The sequence below is a fragment of the Pangasianodon hypophthalmus genome, chromosome 11, assembly GCF_027358585.1.
Source record: "Pangasianodon hypophthalmus isolate fPanHyp1 chromosome 11, fPanHyp1.pri, whole genome shotgun sequence".
Classification (NCBI taxonomy): domain Eukaryota; kingdom Metazoa; phylum Chordata; class Actinopteri; order Siluriformes; family Pangasiidae; genus Pangasianodon; species Pangasianodon hypophthalmus.
The window spans coordinates 16,166,955-16,189,256 of NC_069720.1; the positions used below are offsets into that span (position 1 = coordinate 16,166,955).

The 22,302-nt window shown below is 39.3% G+C and overlaps 2 protein-coding genes across 2 annotated transcripts in view; one reads left to right on the top strand and one right to left on the bottom strand.

The window, feature by feature from the left end:
• Window positions 1-6,621, top strand: part of hcn2b (hyperpolarization activated cyclic nucleotide-gated potassium channel 2b) — a 35,009-nt gene extending 28,388 nt beyond the window's left edge. Inside the window, exons 7-8 of the mRNA XM_026927396.3 lie at window positions 167-331; window positions 3,704-6,621. Coding sequence (XP_026783197.1) covers window positions 167-331; window positions 3,704-4,593 — 1,055 coding nt within the window. The 3' untranslated portion in view covers window positions 4,594-6,621. The remainder of the gene's footprint in view (window positions 1-166; window positions 332-3,703) is intronic.
• Window positions 6,622-8,095: 1,474 nt separating this feature from the next.
• The window catches only part of polrmt (polymerase (RNA) mitochondrial (DNA directed)), a 48,969-nt gene continuing 34,762 nt past the window's right edge, over window positions 8,096-22,302 (bottom strand). Inside the window, exons 16-21 of the mRNA XM_026924607.3 lie at window positions 15,973-16,025; window positions 12,447-12,545; window positions 12,243-12,315; window positions 10,498-10,589; window positions 9,766-9,839; window positions 8,096-8,766 (exon numbers count right to left, since the gene is read on the bottom strand). Coding sequence (XP_026780408.3) covers window positions 8,717-8,766; window positions 9,766-9,839; window positions 10,498-10,589; window positions 12,243-12,315; window positions 12,447-12,545; window positions 15,973-16,025 — 441 coding nt within the window. The 3' untranslated portion in view covers window positions 8,096-8,716. The remainder of the gene's footprint in view (window positions 8,767-9,765; window positions 9,840-10,497; window positions 10,590-12,242; window positions 12,316-12,446; window positions 12,546-15,972; window positions 16,026-22,302) is intronic.

Genomic DNA, 22,302 nt, shown 5'->3' on the forward strand with positions numbered 1-22,302 from the left:
CTATGACACTGGCTATGTGCTTATTAACATAATACTAGTGTAAAGGATATACAGTATAAAGCTACCAGCATGCCGCTTTTCATGACACATATCTGTAAAGGTTTCTGGTGTTTGTTATATTGTAATTGAGGTAGCATGATGCTGACTCAGTGTCTGTGACTCTCAGAGATTTGCCTGCTGACTCGGGGGAGACGCACGGCCAGCGTTCGAGCCGATACCTATTGCCGTCTGTACTCGCTCTCCGTGGACAACTTTAATGAAGTGCTGGAGGAATATCCAATGATGAGGAGAGCCTTCGAGACCGTGGCCATTGACAGACTAGATCGAATAGGTAAGCATGTGTTTATCTGTTGATCTAATCATCCATCCATCAACACATGGGTTGTTCATTCAACTCAACAATTTGAGGTAAAATGTCCTTGTTCAACAACCAATTTCAAACTTCATCCCCCTTTGCTTTTATAACAGCCTCCACTCCTCTGGGAAGGCTTTCCGCTAGATTTTGAAACATGGCTGTGGGGATTTGCCCATTCAGCCACAAGACCATTAGTCACTAATGTTGGGTGAGGAGGCCTGGCGTGTAGTCAGCATTCCAGTTCATCCCAAAGGTGTTCAGTGGGGTTGAGGCTCTTAACAGGTCACTCGAGTTCTTTCACTCCAACCTTGGCAAATCACGTCTTTAAGGGCCTCACTTCATGCACAGGGGCATTATCATGCTGGAACAGGTTTGGGCCTTTAGTTCCAGTGAACAGAAATCTTAATGCTATAGATATTCAAAGATATGCAAATGCAAAGATATTCTAGACAATTCTGTACTTCTAACTTTGTGGCAACAGTTTAGAGAAGGCTCACATATGGCTGTGATGGTCAGGTGTCCACATACTTTGTGCCATATAGTGTACATACAAACGGTACAAAAGGTTTACACTTTTGACAGTACCACCCCAGCAAGTATGTTTTCAGTTAAGTAGTTCATCATAACTTGTTATTAGTATGCTTAACATGTAAGGTAACAAATCTAGGTACATTACAGTGAACTTGGAAGTAAGTGGGATACAAGTATCACCCAAAGGCTTGCCAGAAATACATATACTGTTTCATTATGATCACAGAACCAACTGTCGTTTCTCACAAATCATACCTGAATGTTTACATTTACAGTTATGGCATTTGACAGATGCCCTTATCCAGAACAAATTACAATTATTTCATTTATACAACTGAGGGTTAAGGGCCTTGCTCAAGGGCCCAGCAGTGGCAGCTTGATGGTGCTGGGATTTGAACCTTTCAATCAGAAGTCCAATGTCGTAACCACAAATGTGTATGCTCATTAAGTAATATTTTAATATTATTATATATATTAAATAATATTTTAAGTACTCATATTAGCTAGGTAAGATAGATGCAGTTGATGTTTCCAAGAATGGTGCAAAACTGAATCGAGGCAATACCACAACTGTATCAAGTCTAAATTATAAGTCTAAATAACATTTTAAAAGTTTCCTAATAGGAGCGTATGCAAAAAAAAAAAAAAAAAAGGGCAAACAAACAAACAAAAAACTAAGCTAACTTGCCTACTTGCTAGTCAGATTCAGTTACACTGCTATTTAGCTAGGTGGCTTAAACAGTTTATCTAATGAGCTACAGAACAGGCGCACATTAATAATCAGCTAGTATTTAAATGCTTTAGCTATCAGTCATCGCTATTTAAAATCATATGTATTTTAAAGCCCATTTAAAACACTTTAAATCATGCCTGTTTGTTTTTGAATGTCAGCTTTCCGACATTTCCTGCCATTGGATCGATACACCTGGTAGTGTTGGAAGAAATAAAGCAGGCAGTCATATCTAAATTGTTTACACAAAAACTATTCAGTATTGTGGAAAAAAAAGAACCAGACCATTAGACTCAATCCAGCATTCAGATAGATATAACAATCTAGCGTTTCTAGAGTGTCAGTATGTCTGTATTACATGAGCACTTTATCTGTGTGTGCTTGTTTGTATATGCCTTTTGGCCATTGCACAATGAAAGGTCAAAGGAGGAGATTCTTTCATCAGAGTCGAGTCCGTTTTGCCTTTCATTTTTTTTTTTTTTTTTTACAATGGACATCCAGAAACAGTATGTAAACATACAATCTGCTAAGTGACACCCCTCCTCCCTACATCCCATGCTCCTCTCCCAAGGTCGGTGTGCTGCTGATGTCACTGTGTCACATGACCACCTCAGCTGTTTACAAAGCGCCTACATGGCCGCTTCCCGCCCTGCTGTTGCCATGGCATCCACATTCCATCTGAGATCAGTTCTGCTAGCAGATGAGTTTGGATTCTACACACAATGACAGCTCATCCTGCCATGCCAGCCCTGTGTTTGGACATTTGGACATTTGGCATTAGAGAGACTGGGATAAAATTAGCTAAATGAACAGTTATGTCATTTTGGGAAATGTGTGGTTTTCCAACAAAGAAGATATGCCACTGGTGCTTCATTTTAGATAAAAAAGTAAAATAAGCTTGCTTATTTTACAGGCTTTTAAAATGCTCCAGAATACATCTGCTCACACATATGAGAACATACCCCTAGCTGTTACAGTGTTTGCTTTAGAAGGGCAGCAAGGTGGATATGGAGGGACTAGACCCCCTGGAGTGGTGCGAGTCAGCACTGCAGGCTATACTGAGATGGAAGAGGGATGGGGGATGAGCATAATATAGAGAGATGGTCAGGCTCTTGTCTGTGGGAGGTAGGTCATTTCACCTGGAGAATTGCTTTCTCTCAGCAGTAGGGGTGATGGGATAGGGCTACAGACACATGCTCCATATCATGTTAGTAGAAGTGGCACAGTGACTCAGCAGAAAATAGAAAAGAAAAAAAAAAAATATCCAGACTGCTCCTGCTACACTGGGTGGGGCCACCACTACTGCAAAGCTTCCTATGTAAGTTTGGGTTATTGGACAAAAGATGAAGATAAGTTATTATTTGCATCAGTAAAAACAGATGCTCCTATCACTGTAGTTACTGGACATGTGAACCTTGAAAATCAGTAAATTTGAGTGTAATTATTGTGCAGACAGTGTTGCAGTCTTTGAAATTAAAAGGGCTGTGTGCCATGTTCTGGATTAGATATTTTAACTACTACTGCTCCACTAAGCAAAGCAATCTGTTCAAAGCACTGCAATGGAACAGTCCTAATAAAATGTAATAATGGTGGTGTAAAGATGTCAATCACTTACAAATAGGTTTGATAATGGAGAACAGCCTGGCAGTCTGATAAAGGATGATGTTATGACACCAGTATTCCAGAACCATATATGTTGTGTGTATAAATGTATACTAATATATACTATGTTGCGACTTTATTATCTACACCTACCTTGATCTGGCACAACTGTATCGGCTGTCTTTGCCGGGATCTAATCACACTGCAGTCCACCAGCCTCCAAACAGGAATGGGGCATGGAAAAAGATAGGTGTACCAGGACAATACCCATTAAGATGTTAGTGTGATTGTTGCTCTGAGAATAATATCTGATCAGTGGTGGACATGATAGAGTGTGGTTGACAAATTGTGCATAGCAAAAGATAAGCTACATCATGTAATGGTGTATCTATAAAGTGTACATATATAGTGGGTTAACCTGATAAACTGACAACTGAGAGTATAATATGCAAATAAAAATAAACATTGCTTCTCTTTATTTCCAGGCAAAAAGAACTCCATCCTGATGCACAAAGTCCAACATGACCTAAATTCTGGAGTTTTCAACAACCGCGAGAATGAGCTAATTCAGGAAATTGTGAAGTATGACCGGGAGATGGTGAAACTAGTTGACCTGCAAAGACCCAGGGCCATGTCGGCCACTCAATCCACTCATGGAACCATGTTTCCTTCCTCCAATCAGCCTCCAACAGGCTCCGCCATTGCCACACTGCAGCAGGCTGTAGCCATGAGTTTCTGTCCCCAGATGGCCAACCCTCTGGCAGCCCACGGAGCCCTCCAGTCCCCCCGCATGGTGCGCCGTTTCCAGGTAGTCCAAAGCCTCTCCAGCCCTGGGACCCAGCAGACTCCTTCAGGCTCACAGTTATCCAGCACTGCTCTGCCCTCTGCCCTCACCAGCACGCCTGTCCAGAGCCCGTTGGCTACCGGTGGTCGAACGTTCCAGTACAGCTCCAGTCCCATGGGTGCTCCTTCAGGCTCCCAGCTCTCCCTGGTGCAGCAGCACATCTCCAGCCCCACACACCGAGCAGCAGTTCCCAGGAGTGCAATGACCCAGGATGCCAGGGCCCTCTCAGCCTCCCAACCATCTTTGCCCCATGATGCCATGCAACCAGCTGCCCCAAGCCCACCCCAGTCCACAAGAGTTTCCTCCACCTCCATTGGACCACCTCACAACCTCCCAGGGCCCACGGGCTTCAGGGCTGCCATTCCTCCTAGGATGACACTTCAACACCAGATGTCTGTGGGAGCTTTCCCACCTGCCTCCCTACCACAAATGAGGCCAAGCCAGGACTCGGGACTGCCCAAGAAAGATTCGGTAGTCAGCCTTCCAGACACGGACCATCACGTTAGATCTAGATTATCTTCCAATTTGTGACCTTGATGGAGCTGGGTGTGTAGGTATCTCTTCCTTCAGCAAGTACATTTCTCAACTCCTTGTCATGTCCTGGATCTTACTTTAAGAATGTACATGGTTCAAACTGTGACAAGGGGGGTGACTAGAACTGCCATACTTGACAACATACTATTAACCATACAAAGTCTGTAAAACTGAAGATTTAAATATCACAGAGATGTTTCTGTTGTACCCACCAACATAAATATCAATGTAGCTTCTTCCACACAGTTTGCCTCTTCATAATTGCTTACTTCTATTGTGGTTGTATTCAAACATTGCAAGAATCAGTTCCCTACTGTACATGGTAGTTTAAATAATACAGTGAAGAGTGGAATGCAACATGGGGAAAGGTGACATGTCTCTGATTACTATGTAACTCTTTAGAAAAGTGTTTTTGCAAGTCTCCTCCACCCTACTTGGAGTGGTTAGTTAATAGCGTTTTTACTTATGATCGAGCAATATTTAAACTGCTATAGAAAATGCAAGAAAGGTTTATTTGACAAGGGTGTATTTGACAGTTGATCAATTTGGAAGCATTGGTACAGAAATGGATTTGATTTCTTCCCTCTGGACCAAAGTATGGCAGAAAAAAATGTCTGTTTAAACAACTGAAATGAAAAGAGGGGAACATAATTTCATTGCCTTGATTTCCACCTAGAAGCCATATTTTCGTCCAGGCCTGTGTGTGTGTGTCTGTGTGTGTTTTAAATATACAAACAGTTATTTGTTCATATTTACAGTCCATGGCAAATTTCTACATTAAAGTATTATTATTAACTATAAAAAAGAAAGAAAACCAAAAAATAACTTTTTTTGGTTGATTTAATTACAGTGGAAAGAAGAAATGTAGGTGGAGAGAGACACTGCAGACTGAGAACCAACAATACTGTAAATACATTTTTTCCCATATTGGTGGCTTTTGTAGTGCTGCATCCAAATGAGTTTCCAAATTTAACCTCACATGTGGATATCAGTGGGAATTAGTCAGCTATTCAGAAAAGATTAAACTGAGTTAGATATTTCCCACACTAATGTATAAAGGATGTAGCAGCATACAGCGTGTGCAGTCACTCTGTATTAACTCAACACACAAAAGTCATATGGGCTACTATTTGTGAAATGCTCCTTAGCATTGCACAAGCAGAGGCAAGGTTATGTGAACCGAATGTGAGATATCTGCTGCTAGTGATTTAGTGGTTATATCCAGTAAAACATGTTAGCACGCATTATGCAACAACGAGTCTTTCTGTGCTCATGTGCTACCCATCTTTCTGCTTCACGGAATAATCGACTCTGCGTAACTCCATGATAAGTTGACTTCCACTCTGTCACTGTTATTGATTTGAATGTGTTTCTTTTCATCACTGCACTGTTTGAAGATGGCTGGCTGTAATCTCCCCTGTGGCTCTCCCCTTCCCCTTGCTTTAGTAATGTCGCTGGTGAAGGCCTGTTACATGTAATACTCACAATGTGTCGTGTGGAGGCTTCCTGTTTGAGGGCAATATAAGCCAGCGTTTTCTTGTTCATGAATTTTGAGGGCGGCTAATGTCTGGATACATGGATAAAAATTGTTTCAAATCCCTTATATAATTTTTTTACAGCTTGAATTTTAATATTCTGGCCCTGTAAGATAAATCTGTTAAAAACATCCCCATTTGCCCCTTGTGTATGAAGGTTAAAGTGTAAAACCGTTAAACCTGCTGGCTGGTATTCTACCACCTAAAAATTCTTACAACCCAATAACACTGCAAGAGAACATTTTTTCTTTCTTCAGATATTCGACAATCTCCCTACTCTTGTATACTGTTTGCCAAATTCAAAAAATCTTTAAAGCAATAAAAATCTTTCCATGTTTTGACCAAAAGAAGCAAGGAAGGTTGACTGAATTGCTGTTCACCATTGTAAAGAAAACATGCCACAGGTTTTGCTATGCATTCAGGCTGGGGATGACTTCTGTTCTGTGGTTCAAGCTCATCTTTCAATAAACAGAGGAAGAGTTTGGTTTGACCTTCTTGTTTCTTTTTTTTTGTTATGTGTTTCACTAAAGTTAGTAACAGTAAATAAAAAAAAAAAACAACCTATGATTATGCTACTGAAGAATGCTGAGCATTTCAGTCTTACAGAAAAGGGTATGGTAATGGTAACCAAAATTTGGCTGGATACTTAGGTAAGGTACTTTGGGTCACTTGGCAGTGGAAATAATGACAAAATTTGGGCATGCAATATTGTTACGACATCATCAATTAGCAAGTCTGCAGCTTTTACAGTTCTGGCATGCCTGAGTGAATGCCAGGATCATATTCCAGTCCTTACTGCAGTAAATTATTCAGTTTCAGAACAACCTCTACATTCCTAATCCCAGAACAATATAGCAGAAAACATGACCAGCAATACAAAGCTATATAGCTGCTTATAATGCATGAGTGATCACATGGAATAGATTTTTAAAACCTTCTCATCTTCTGTTTTCGTGAACTTGTGACCTGTTGAGTTTAGGGAAAGTGAATATGGACGTACAGCAGCGATTGAGATTCTAAACACAATGTGATTGTTCTGGTGCAGTGGGTGGAGTGGGGTGGGGAGCAGTACATTTCAAAGTCCGTTTTCGATAGAGCCCTTTCACAATCCACATGTATAAGGTGGAAACTGAAGTGCACAGGGTTGTATGGTACCCGCCAGGAATGTTTACATGCAAAAATTAGAAAAATTTACTTTCTTTCTTCCTATTCTAGGAAAAAGGTGTTCTGTACAAGCAATTATTAAGAACATGTGCCTGTAAAGATTTCTAGCATTTACATCTTTACTAAAACAGACAAAAGGAAGCTTGTTTTTTTTTTCCATGATGCGACTGATGATTACCGTACAACTCTGTATATATGTGCACTCCAGTCTCTACAGGCTTGATTGCTCTGTTTGAACACATCTACACTTCATCAAGTAATGGTAGCACTTCATGCTAAGCCGATTCTTTTAATCTTTTCTTCTTCTCTTTTATTTTTTGGCCAAAATTTTTCGATGACATGCCTAATGTCTATTGTTAGCCTAGTCAAACATACATTGATAAATCGTATTTCACTTTAATGAAATCAAAACATTCTCCATTTACCCTGAAAGCAAGGCCGCCTCTTTCAAGCGAGAAAATCAAGACGAGAGGAGAGATTACTGATGTGAGATAGGGAAGGGGGCAGGGCTTCCAGGATGTCAGTTAATATTGGCAATTTCTTAGCACCTACGCAAGTCAGTTATTCCAGATTCACATGTTGATTGGCTCATCTGCCATTTTTTTACTGGGGGGAAAAACAAAGGCTGCTGTTTTTGCATATTTTTCAATAATAACTCAAAGCAATGTTTATTAAAATCAGCGCACCTACGTAAAATGTGTAAAGGTTGGTAGTTCTCCAAAATTAAGAAAACAGACAGATATGGAAAAAAGGACAGTCCCTGATGGATATCATTAAAGCTTACGAAAGTCTCAACAGCATAAAAATACATTTTTTATTAGACATTGATCAATATGTATACATTATAGCTTTTGCACAAAAGTTTTTTTAAAATTCCATTAAGTGCCTATTAAGTCCTGAACTGTGTTCACAGCATTCTGTAGGGGACATCCTTTCTCCCTTCTTGCTCTTCCTGGCTCTGAGTCGAACAGCAGCAGGCTAGATGGTAAATGAGAACAGCGTAGAAATGGCAGAGTGGCCTGTTTACTGTGCGAGCTCTGATATCGATGAGAGCCTGGGCTGTGTATTTAATCAGCCTAGCGGAGTGGAGGAAAGTGATCAGCCCTACTGAGACCAGAAAAGCATCTTACCTCCATACAGACTCTTTACCGTGATTCTGCATGGCTGTGTTGTCTTTATGAATAGAAGACACACACTAACCACCTTCAATCACACACCTAGACACTTCACCAATCATCCATTGCACCACCATTCCTACTCTATCTGGCCCATTTCTTGAAATTGTCACAGTGTGTGCAGATGCCGTGAGAGCGGCAGCAGTAGCAGCAGTTGATTCAGACTCTCAGTCTCGGTGCCCAGGATGGAGAGAGCATGGAGAGCACTTCCTCTCCGGTTCAACCTGTGAAGGTTCTTCATCTACATCAACTGAAGAAATATGTGGATTCCTTCACCCTCTGCAGATCAAAATCACCTGGGAGAAAGAATACACAAATATGCTGAGGCAAATATAAACCATACACAGGAGGTGTTTTGTTCATATAAATATACACACACTGCAACATGTGACCCCATTCACATTTGGTCCTTTCATGTGTCTCGTGTAACTACACTTTATCTGGGTGGAGATTGTCCATTTACAAATTAAAGTGTAAATGCATCGATCTCTCCATGCCACATCTGAAAACCAAAACTCCTCCTAATAAGGGACACACAGGCCCTCTGAAAGCTGTAAGGAGAAGGTGGAGGGTTATAGTCACTGACATTTAAGCAACAAGTATAGATCAAAATGAATAAAAAGACAGGGAAAAAGAAAAAAAAAAAAAACACACACACACAAACATATATACACATACATGCGTAAGGAATAACACACACAAAGGACCATGCTGTTATATGACAATAATCCATGTCAGGGTGTGTGAAATGATCCAATGTAAAGCACGGCCTGAAGTGTTTTATTCCTTTAATTAATTGCCAGAGTAATTTGCCAACGATTACAATTTAATTTATTAATGAATCACGTCTTACTTTTTAATCATTTATAGTTACATTTTATGTTACAGAATGTCCGTGAGACAATTTGGCCCTTGTTATCACTTACATTATACATTACATTAGCACAATTATTCATCCAGTTTAGGAACAATGAATGATCATTTTTAAATCAACAGCAATAGTCCTGCTCCTTCCTCATATTGAAAATAACAAAATTAAATATAACTTTAAAGAAAGCCACTCTACAGACAGTTACAATATAGAAATGTGATGTTTGTGATTTAATGCACCAAAGTTAATAATAAACATTACGTGATGTTAGCCAATTAACCAAGCAGGTCAGCTATCTAACATAACTGTCATCCATATAATGCAATCTGTCTCTCTGTTGATATCCTCAGACAGAGCTCATCATGGCACTGCGGTCCGACTGCAAGAGTACAACCAGCCGAGCTGTCAATCAAACTGCACTCACCTGTTTCTGGAACCTTCCCCAGCAGCTGCGACATCTTCCAGTACTCCAGAAACTTCTTGCTCTTGGTGTTGCCCCTGGAAGCAAACAGACATAATTATACAACGGACTGATCTCATAGTGCTACCTGAAACAGACTGTAAAATGAAACGTACATAGTGATGGCTCAATCTCATTTTTCTGTTTTCAGTAGAATACTGATGTTAGAGATATGAGTACTGATATCCTCACAGTCACTCAGCCTGCTCTCTGCAAAGCTCTCAGCAACAGTGAGATATCTTACAACAGCAAACTGAAATCAACCCAATAGAAAGTGCATTTAAAAACAATAAAAATTATCCTGACATCACGCACATTTCTATGGTATCTATCACCCAGATAGATGCGAGTGTCTATGTGTGTATCTATATGTGTCTGTGTGAGTATCTGTGTGTGTCTTTGTGAGTTTATGTCTGTGTCTCTGCCTATGTTTGTGCGAGTGTGTGCATGTCTGTGTCACTGGCTGTTTACATGTGTGTGTCTGTGCCTCTGTATACATGCGTCTTTGTGTGTGTTTGTGTGTGTCACTGTTTGTGTCTGTGCCTCTGTATACTTGCGTCTTTGTGTGTGTTTGTGCCTCTGTATACATGCGTATTTGTGTGTGTGTGTGTCTGTGCCTCTGTATAATGCGTCTTTGTGTGTGTGTGCGCCTCTGTATACATGCGTCTTTGCGTGTGTGTGTGTTTTGAAACTCACGGTGGTCCTGAGCAGTATTTTTGCAGCAGGAACTTGGAGAGGTTCTGCAGAATGGGCTGACTGTGCAGAGCCACAAACTGCTCACGACACACCTGAGGAGAAACAGGAAGTATTTACTTAGTGGCCACATGCACATCTGGCTTTCCAACACACACGAGCAGTTTTCACAAATTAAGATTTTAATCTATTTTCTTCATGTGATCATCAGCTAGAACTGGAAACAAAGGAGGAAAAACAGCGGCAGAGAGAAAGTGAGCTGTCTTAATTCAGCAAGACAAAGACTGTACACACTGAGCTTCTCCTCTCCTCCTCTGAACCAATTTTATGCCTGCCTGGAGACATATAAATTACTCTCCGACAGGGTACAGAAGATTTCATTCAAGTGTGTCCATGTGTTTGTCCAAACAAACAATCTATCTTCCTGTTCCATTCAGGTCAACCGCCTGCTTACTGATGAATGAATACATAAGCTGTGCCTCAAATCGCATACTGGGACCTAATACTTAAAAGACTGTTTATTGCTGTTGAATTCTTCATTCTGATTGGTCAGAAGGTGTTGATTAATTTTCTATAACAACAGTTCTACAAGAGCTACTTCTAATACATTATCGTTTCTACAGTAACAACTTCCACGAGACTTGTATGGCAGCATACAGCACTCCACATAAATGCATTAAAATGAAAAACATTTAGGATTTTTTGGAAGGTGTCTCCATTGTCAGTGTTTTGCACAAGTTAGAAGTAAAGCTCTAACTTTTCCAGCACGGGAAAGTCTTCGAAGACTTTTTTTAATGCTTTTTGGGTTCTCAGTAAGATGACAAGCTGCATTTGCTTTGTTAACTTCATGAAAGAAGAAAAAAAGAGGTAAGGGACAACACAATGATAGCTATAACTCTAACAGTAAATGCAACTAAAAATGGATAAAAAGCATGATGTGTCTATTTATTTTGTAAAAATTGGTGCCAAAGTGCCAAAGTAATGTGGTTTAAATGAAGAAAAAAACCCTTTGGCGTGGGTACAGTAACTCTACTTCATCAAACCACCCTGGCGCTGATTGTTTTCCTATAACAGCATGCCCTGAAGTGGTTTTTCCTCTTAAACCATACCAGTTTGGTACTCTTTACAATTAAAAAAATAATAATAATACACCATGACTTTAATCTGTTCATAGAATAAAACACAGCATGATATTTATCTGTTTATAGTTATGTTTAATGTGTAACATGCACAAAACATGCTATTTCCTGTTATATCTTATGTTATACCCATCCTGTCATTGATTATTTTCCACAAACATAATCAAACAAAATCATTTTAATATATATATATATATATATATATATATATATATATATATATATATATATTAGTTCAGGAAGAATTCCATCTTTAGCTTTTACACAACTAAAACTCCATGCTGTATTATATTACCGCTTCAATCCAAGGTCCTGCCGAGAGACATTCTCAAATGGTGTTTTATGGAATCAGACATGTTATATGGTTTAAACACCAATGTCTCAATTGGTGTGAAGAGTGTACTACATCCACTCAAGGCCAACAGAAGCCAATTACAACTGTGCTGAGCTGCTGCACAACAGATGGTGCATTCACCAATTTAACAGATGCTTGGTGAGACTGAGGTGGCAGCCTGAGGTGCAGGGTTCACGAGAAGCTCAGGATCCTAACAAGCACAGGGTTCCACATGGCATGGCAGGGAACGAGAAGGAACCTCATTTTGTACGTACCTTGTTCATGATGTCTACTGAAAGAGCATGGGTCCAGTAGCAGTCATGCACTGATACGAATGTCAAACCGGCACTGAAAATACAGAACATCAGCTTTAGTGCCAGAGACACACATACTTATATGTATACATTATTCAGAAACACCTGAACAGAAGAGCTACAACTTTTTAAAGAGAGTAAAAAAGTATGTGGCCAGCATGTTACCTGTAACAGTTGAGTGCAGTCAGCATCATATGTGTGGAGTCCAGAGAATGGATGAAGTTTGGGGGAAATGCATTCTTTTGCTTTACTGTGTCTGGCCTCCTAGAAAGGGTTAATAACAACAGTGATATATGTAAGGGCCAGATGCAACAGTTCTTCTGTTATGTTCTTTCATGATTGTTGGCTTCATGCGCCTTAAAGATAATGAAAACGAATGGATACGAGAGCTGGCAGAAATTTTACTCGTCAAATATTTGAGATCGCTTAATGATTGCTGGATCACTTGGGCTGTGAATAGTGTCAATAGTTATTACACATTATTTCTACATATTTATTAAAATGATGCACCCATTTCATATTTAAATACAATGTTTGTACTGGATGGATCTCAAAAATCATTCAAATAAGCAAACAGTGCACTATGTAGGGTCTACAATGCCAGTATGTTAAACTCTATATTGTGAACATACATAGTTAATAGGATTTCTTTTGAAATTTGGCCAAACTGTGTTTTGGCTTGGATTTAAACTAAATTACTTGCGTTTAAAGATTTTACAGAGCCTTGCATAAGTAGTGTTAGAACCTGGAACTGAGATGGTTCTAACTGGGGTTAAGTTGTGACTGCATATGTATTCAGAGGTAAACAAAGCTTTGCCAAGAGCACATACAAACCACAAAAAATCACGTGAGCACCAAGAACACAGTCTGAGCTCGAAATGAGTAGATAACTACTCAAATAACTAGTTATTTCTGAGTAATAAGTTGTACTTCCCTACTCCAGTGTTACTCCCGAGACCAAGGACGTTGTGGCAGTGTAATATCATGTAGAAACGATTAAATCATTTTAAAACAGGGCTACCAGGGACATGAACTAATATAAAAAATAGGTCACTTTTGATTTCAGGCTGTCGATAAATTGACAATTTTCACTCATGCCCATATACACTGGTAAAATGTACATAGCTGTGGAATAAGGGCTTGTTTCTAACCTCAGACTGTATTCCCTCTGACAGAGTGGTGCAACCACTTTAGGTCCTCAGTCACCAGAGAGCTGCTGCCAGCCTCTTAAACTCATCATTAATTCAGGTCGCAGCACTAATGAAGCTCTTTTCAGACTGTAATCATCACACTTAATGGATCTTTGAGTCCTTCAAATGTCTATCCATGGCTTTGGTGTTTATACTTTGGTGAAGGAGGATCTGCATCGTAAGATGTTTCATTTGAACAAATATTTGCTGTTAGTTATATTTCCCTCGTGAAGAGATGTCCTCTATATCATCTAGCATGCTGGGGAGGGCTTGCAACTAGAATTAGAAAAGCTCAGTAAGTGCTTTCCTGGCACCGTCACATCACTCTTGAATGATAAAAGTAAAAAGATAAGAAAATAAATGAGACCAATACAGAATTAATAATGATAATTAACTAGTAAGTAATGATAATGGGTACAAATGAAAGCTTTCGATCAAATGCACTTGAATTCCTAGACAACATGCAGATATGGGGGTCAGTTTAAGACAATAGAATCCTGTATAGGGTCGATTTACCTTTCAAATGACTGTTTATAGATTTTAGGTTTCGAATTACTGTGTATAGTGGGATCCATTATGCCCAGTGACAGGCGATACAACTGTAGAGCAAATCAAATGTCTCAAACTGATGTTTATATGCGTTACTCTTTTGTAGCAGGCGTGTTTGTAAAGACTGAGTTGAAGTGCATTTTGCGCTAATCCAGTGCAGTGCACGCACTGATAGTGTCAATTTGACGCGTGTTGTGAGCTGTTGGAGAGTGGACTGAAAGCTGAACTGCTATTAATTTCTCCTTCATCTTCCTCAGCACTGGCATGAAAGAGTGAAGCTTCACTCAAGACGTCTTGGCAGGACACATGGCCACTTCAGAGTAGGTTCTGTTAACTTTGATAAACTTCTTTTTAATGGACAACGAGCATAATTTTTCCACATTGGCATGTTCAGTTGTTCTAATTGAAAGGCAAGAGACTGACAGATAAGTCAGTTAAATGAGCCTATACTAAGCACGGATATTTTAGCAGATAGCTTTGGTATTGATTCCTCTATCTTTGCATCTCATCCTTCATCTCATCTTGCATCCTTTCCTCCTATCCTTAGAGGGAAGAGCTAAGGCTTGTGTCCTAGATGCACAGAAAGGAAACATCGAAGCACAACTAGGAGAATTAAAAGAATGGGGGGTCTGTAAGTATATATTTCCATCTCAGCTGAACTACTTGATTTCCCACACTGAGGAGCAGGTTTGACTTTGTTTTGAGTGCTCTCTTTACACTTCCTGTCATGACAAACTGGAGAGGACTGTCACCAAGATTGTAGAGGCTGTCAGTTGAGATTGTTTCTGAGACGTGCCTCTCTGTCTCCACTCCAGCCCCCGATAATGTGATCCCAGCCTTAGCTGTCTCAGCAAAGGCAGCTGTCTATCAGAGGCAGTGGTAGATGGCTATCAGTGAGTACAGAGCCATCTTATATCCCTCTGAGACCCAACTTAAGAAGTTTTTTAATCAAATGTTCATGGTGACTGGAAAGGATCAGGTCACGGAGACTGGCAGGTCGCTCTGAGAAAAACACGTTAATAAATAACAGCAGGGTTGGAGTTGGAAAGTCATTAATGTCATAAAGAAAACCAGTGGTGTGTTAAGTGCATCGTCATTGTGAACTCTATCTGCAAACTAAAATTTAGGCTGCCAAATGTAAGACTATCTGGTTTAGACATTAGAACTATGGGTGCATCAATACCAAGACTAGTATCGGTTCAATATCATGCTTATTTATTTGCACTCGCAAAGAAAATAAATAAATAAAAATGCCCCATTACCATCATCTGATACCATACGGCAGCAGCCAACATAAACAGAGCTAATTAAAATGTTCCATGACACCCCGATTGCTTAATACTAAGAGGTTATTAACTTCAGTATCATTATACGGATCAATAACAATGAGTGCTAAAAAAACATGTACTTGTACTGGGGAAAAAAAAAAAAAAAAAAAAAAAAACACCCAATATTACTGCATTCCTAACCGGAACAACTGCTAAATAGCACAAGATGAATAACATGCATTATCAAATCACAGTCAACTAGTTGGCAAGACATTGGCCATTCTGCATGATACTCCATTGGGTAAATGGTATGTATGATATTCAGCAGTGACATTTCAGCATAAATGCCATCCTCCTCCTCTGAGGGACCTTGTGCTGCCTCCATTTCCACTACTGTTGTAACGAACAGCGCTTCTCTTAGCTTTCACTCATCTCTCCTTCCACTTACTTTGTTCACATTCCACCACACAACCCATCACAGGAACAAGATTCTCTTTCTCAAAGGTTTGTCGCTACATTAGAAAACAGCAACTTTAGCAATGTTAATGTCAATGTTAAAAGAGCAGGAAAAAGATGCCCTTGTGATAGAATGAGAATGTGTCTTTGCAACTGCTGACTAGTCAGTGGATAGGAAATAGTATGCAGCAAAGATTGAAAGGTGTAGGTTGAAGCTGGGGCACTTACTCATAGACGTCATGGCTTATCTGGAGACTCAGAAACTGAATGTTGCTCTTGAGCTGTAGAAAAAAAATAGGAAAAGGAATCAAAGAGATGCAATAACATGACAAAATTGCAAATGGCCATTTTGGCAAATGTTATTTTGTAGATCTGTTTTTTTTTTTTTTTTTTACAACTGACCAAATTCATTTTGTACATTGCACACAGATCCACACTGGTTGCTATAACAACAATACAGGAGAAAATAAGCTGGTTGGATAGATAGCTAACATAGGGATTTTGCCAAAAAGTCATGTTTCTGAATGCATGTTTCTGAACGCATTCATTTATTCATTCATCTTCAGTAACAGTTTTGTCCTGGTCAGGGGTGTGGTGGATCTGGAGCCTATCTGAGGAACACGGGGAATGAAGCAGGAATACACCCTTGATGCGACACCAGTTTTTTAACAGTTAAAAAAGCCGCTTCTCAGGTCCAGACCCATGAACTCTCCTTTCTCCTGATCTGCGAATCTTATTGCAAATATCAGACAGAAATGGACAGAAAATAGAATGCATTGAATGATGCATGGAATTTGACACAATATTTAGTTTGACTGGTGAAAATGAGCTGCATGTCCAGAAATCTGCTTGAAGTATGTTTCTGACTCGTATCCTGTCTGAGCCTTACAATCTCAGGACAAGTCATATATGTTATAATATCAATCTTCTGCAGTAATCAGGTTAACAATAACAATGTTCTATTCATCTTCTTACTTAACCCATAATGTTCTATTCTTCTTCTTACTTAACCCGTGTCTCCTTCTAAGCACCTCTCTGAAATTGATTACCTGAACTCAAAGTCAATCTGATGCTTAGCCTTAATGGTCCAGACTGCACTGGGAGTGCTCCAGTATTGATCTCAGAACTCTTCAAAGATATAGCAATAGACTTCAGAAGCACAGGTTTACAGATACACATATCAACCAGTGATATGAAATATGTTAGTATCATATTTGTGTGTAAAACACAACCAGCCAAACCAGGATAACATTCTCTAAATCTATATTAGAGGCAAAATCCACTCTTGCACGACTTGCATAGTAATCTTTATAATTAACATGTGATCTCCAATGGCATCCATGATTTATTTTGTAATGAAATTCTGAGTTGTGTCTTTTTTTTAGTTCAAACTTCATCAACATGTTAATATATTTCCACTTTGGTTAATGGCTTCCTACATTACCCATTACCCAATGCCATTTGACTACCTGCTCATAGTGGTGCTAGTGAGCTTTAGCCCTCGCTCTACTTAGAGAGAGTGATGCAGCAGCACTTTAGTCCATTAGTCTGTCCGGCTCACTCACCTTCTCATCTGTACACTTTAAAAAACAACCTTCATGCCATAACTCAGCTCAACTGCATCGTATAGCTCCATTCTGGAACTTTGAGACACAAGTTTGCTGTTTCTACTCTCTCATTATTATGATATCAAATGTTGCTGATAAGTGATGAGTGAGAAAGCAGTGATTGCGCTTTAGTTTTCAGGAGCTAACAGTGAAACCTGAGCATTATCCCTTATGCTGAGTATGTTAATTAAAGCATCAACCAGGAAACCAGCACCAGAATTGGAATATAAGCCTGAGTAGAAAGTTCATACACTGAGTAGAAAAATTGTAGAAAAGTGTTGTATGATCTTTTCCCACTTCAGCAGTTGAGGTCCTTCAGCACTTCAACTCAGACAGCACAAGTCCAGTTACCATGACTACAAGTAGACATTTCAAATGACCTTAATGACATCTGCTGAATAAGTTCCTCGAACTTCTATGCATTCCCTCAAAAATCGCTGCTTAAAGGGTTTTAAGCTCATAAATTCTTTTCAATCAACAAGGCCCCAACTAAAACACAATTTAACCTAGCGGTTTTTGAAAACCTGAGATTTTGCTTGTGGCTGTGCTTATTAAGGAAGAGCAATTAAGGAGATGACTTTCTCAAACTGGTAAGTGGATATGAGTGTAGGGGGTTTCCAGTGTATGACAGAGAGAACCTCCACAGAAGGCAAAGTGGTAATCAATCACAGTGATGTATGACTCCATTAACTAGGTTAATTGGGGAACAACTTAATGCTTGGAAAAGTGTTACAGCAAATTGGAGAAGACTTGACTGCTGGACAGCTAGGACTTCTAGCTCTAACAAGGCCCTATGCTGCATCCCATTTTATCCCATCCATAATATCAATCCCGGCAGTAGAGGAATTTACATCTGTTCATTTTAAGACAGTAGGTTCAATGTCAGGCATTTGTACTACGTCCTGTATAAAAAAATCTAATTTAAATTGAATATGACCAGTCACACTGGAGCAACAGGGTCTTTCAGGATGTCATGCTGGCATAATGTCTGCACAATACATTATCTACAACCCTATTAAGATGGTATTAATTTCTCCGGGTGATGTCTCATAAAATATTTGAAAGTCTCTTCAGTCATAAAACTCTAACATCAATTTGCAGTTTCCTACCCAGATATGTGTGTCATGCATGAGCCTCACAGCAATATGATTGCATTAATGGTTATAAATTTATTCCCACGCCACTACAATGTTAATATTAGTAAACATGTGAATATAAAGTGATTATTTATCCCTGTGGCTGTCATTATATTCAACCCATTTAAATAGCCTACATGATTGCTCTCTTTTGACTGGCTTTCTTTTCTCTTTTCTTTTAACAGGGTTCCTGAGGTGTTCTTTGTGGATTCTATCATTAAGTTCATAAATTTCCAGGGTCTGTCAGCTGGTCTAGTCTCATATTCACTATTGTAACAACATATCTTTAGCTATTAGTGTCACTGCAGTTGCTAAATAATTCATAATTACCAATTAATATGCTTTTATGTAGTTAAGGGTCCTTCGCTTCTTAAAAATGTGAGATGGAGGAAGGTGGCAGGGTTTCCAGGGGAGTCAGTTCATATCAAACACCTGCGCAACTGTCAATCATTCCAGATTCGTACGTCAACTGGCTCATCCTGCTATTTTTATTGGGTGCATTGTTTTGGTGTATTTCTGAGAGATAACTTGTAACAGAAGGCTGTTAAAATGCAAAGCTCCAATGCAAAATGTGTAAAAATTAGCAGGTCTGCTATTATTGTCCAAATATAGCTTAAACACACTCTTAAATAAAAGAACTCCTAAAAGGTTACGTGGATTGTTAACAGGTCTAACTTTGTAAATGGAAGATTTTCTGAAAGGCTTTACAGAAAAGTGGAACAAACCAAAAGTTCAGTTAGAGTAGCAGATAAAACCCAAGTGAATTTCTCAAAAACACTGCATTCCACTATTGCAGGTTTATATAATTAACACTGAATATAACTAATTTTCCACTCCAAGAAATGTCTGTGACAGGACCTTTTTTAAAAATGTGCTGCCTCAGGAAAACCAGAGAAGCTGTAATTAGTGTCATGGCGATGTGGATATCGCAGGCTCTCTACTGTGAATGTGTCATGCTGAAGGTCAAAATAATTTGTTAGAGAAAATCACAAAAGACCCTTAAAATAGAAACACAAACCTATAAATCGCAAGCAGCTGCCACACGCACAATACACACAAAAAGAAATGGCAACTTGAGTCAATCAGCATGGTGTATGACTGCAGCAGCTCATCTCGGACATGAAGACAGAAAGAAAAGCTCTAAGGCCAACAGTAATAAACCTGCAGTCATGTTAAATCTATATCTCTGATGATAATTACATTGTAAATCTAGATAGCAGCTAACCATCTCACATTAGTAAATTTAAGTTTTCTTGTTACGAACAGAAACCTGATTCCAGCCTGAGTGGTTGTGTTTTTTCCCCCCTTGATTTGTCTGCATTTTCAAAGATACTTAATTCAAGATCACATTTTAGAAGGATGAAAACAGTCCTGATCACTGGTCTTTGCTAAGCTGGAAGATGAATGTGTTATTCAGCGAATCAGACAGTAATGATTCCCTAACCAATACATGACCTGATTTATAAACTTTAAATAAACAGATTTTCACAGATTTGATTTGAACTTTAAGGAATACCCAGTTTTTGTCTCAACCTAATCACTGTCTACTGCATCTGTAGTGTATATGCAGTTATCACAGACAAGTATTAACACAGTTTCATCAACTAAAGTTTATGCAAATACTTATTTTTGTAAAACCTTTTCATGAACTCCACACAATTTGTCCTTTAAGATATGGCACTACTTTTTCAGAAATAATAATTTATGGTTATGTGTTATGTATATAGCCTAAACACACAAGTACCTCAGTTTTCTAAAAACCCAAAGTAATTGGACTTCAGTAGTTTTGCATAGTTTTATTTTATGCTCTTTTTATATGATTACACAATTTTAGTGAGAGTTCAACAACTGTTCTTAGCCTTCCATTAAAAGTGTTTTGAGTACATTTTAACATACTTTCCTATACTGAGGGACGTATAAATAAATTTACTCAAAACACTTTAACAAAAAAAAAAAAAAAAAAAAAAAGTATTATTTACAAATTTTCTCCCAATTTGGTCATTTGTCAATTCCCTCTCATTAGCTAGCTAGCTATCACACAACAGCTACCAATCAGAAAGGACGAAGACGAGGACGTATTTCCTCTAAGACAGCCACACCTTATTCTACCTGTTTACTTACTTGATCTTGGCTTTCAATAGACTATCATGTGTGGCTTCTGTTTGATTGGAACGAAAACCTGCACCCACACTGGCCCTTTCTGGATATGATTGGACACCCTTGTTCTAAGACGTGAAGCCACTGCATCTGATTGATGAGTTGCTCATGCTGCATCACACAGTAGCTGAACACACTTGGAGGAAAGCACTATCTACCCTCTTCTGCATACATGAGCTCACAGAAGCCTACAGTTAGCTAGTGTCGCTCTGATTGACAGGAGAGAGTAATGGCATCTCTCCCGCACAAAGCGCACAGCCAGTTTTGCTGTCCTCAAGTTCTGGCCATTGATGGTTGTGGTATCTCATGGCAATAGGGCAAACACTTTTCTGTTGTAGAAATTCCTGTCGACAACAGAAGTTGACATGGTAATCACACACATACTACTGAGGAAAAAGAAAGCTTTTGTCACATATACACATACAGTACAGTGAAATCCCCTTTTCTTTATATCACAGCTTGGCAGGAAGTTGGGGTCAGAACATATAATCAGCCATGATACGGTGCTCATGGAGCAGAGTGGGTTAAGGATCTTTCCCAAGAGCATGACAGTGACAGCTTGGTGGTACAGGGGCTTGAACTCATGACCTTTACTACAACCAAAATTCTACAACCAGCTTTCCTGCTAATAAGCACCAGATTGGCCACTTGCCTTATGAAGGCACCAACCTTGGCTGTTGGTGTCATATTCTCAGGAGATTAGGTGCAAAGTTGCTTGATTATTCAGCAACCCCCAGGGAGACACAAATATTGACCAATTCTGTGGTTTATTCTTGTCCTTGGAACTTCCTCTGCTCTGATCACCTCAACTGTTTAAAAAAAACTGAATCAGAGGCAAATATTGACACTGACATGAATACTGACAAGCGACGACAAGATAAAGGATCAGCCAGTTAATTTGGCTGTAGAAATCAAAGAACAGCCTGTAACCTGTAGCCTGTAAAGAACATTTGTAAGTTGGGTGTCCTTGCTTTGTGGCCTGAATATACGGCAAGCTCTCTGGGGTAATCACATTTACTTTTGCCAAGGGCAAAGGGATTCTGTGACACCTTCTTGCAAGTAGGCCAGCTTTACAGAGTAATCATCAAAAAATACCCATACAACCACTATAAAATGTGACCCATGAACTGACTAACAATGCATAATTACATTAGTTAGCCCTATTGATGTATAGCCACTGCCTGGAACATCCCCAGAGCAATTTCCTCTCCCTTACCAGCAGGGATATGACAACTCGGACGTGATTAAGCGTTGGCGATTTCACCCCAGCTTAATTTGTTTACATACAGTATTGACATGAAGTTTTTTTCCTCCCATCCTCCCAATCATCTAATTAACACTGCATTTCCTATGGAAAAAACAGTCAAGGATGGATGGGATAAGAAAGGAAGAATTAAACTGAGGTGAACTTGGCTTAGGTGCGTCCCGTTGTTGCTGTATGGTGATCCATTTTGATGATTAGATTTAAATTGCGGCTGCTGTTTACATCACCGCCATTTCATTCATTTCTATTATTAATGCAGGTTTTGCTGCTCGCATCAATATTCCGTGAGGTTTATAAGAAATTAGAGCTGCATCCTGGAGTGTATATAGTGCAACCATGTGGCAGGGAGTGCGGAAGCCACCACTGAGTATCTTCTACCACAAAGCACTATAGA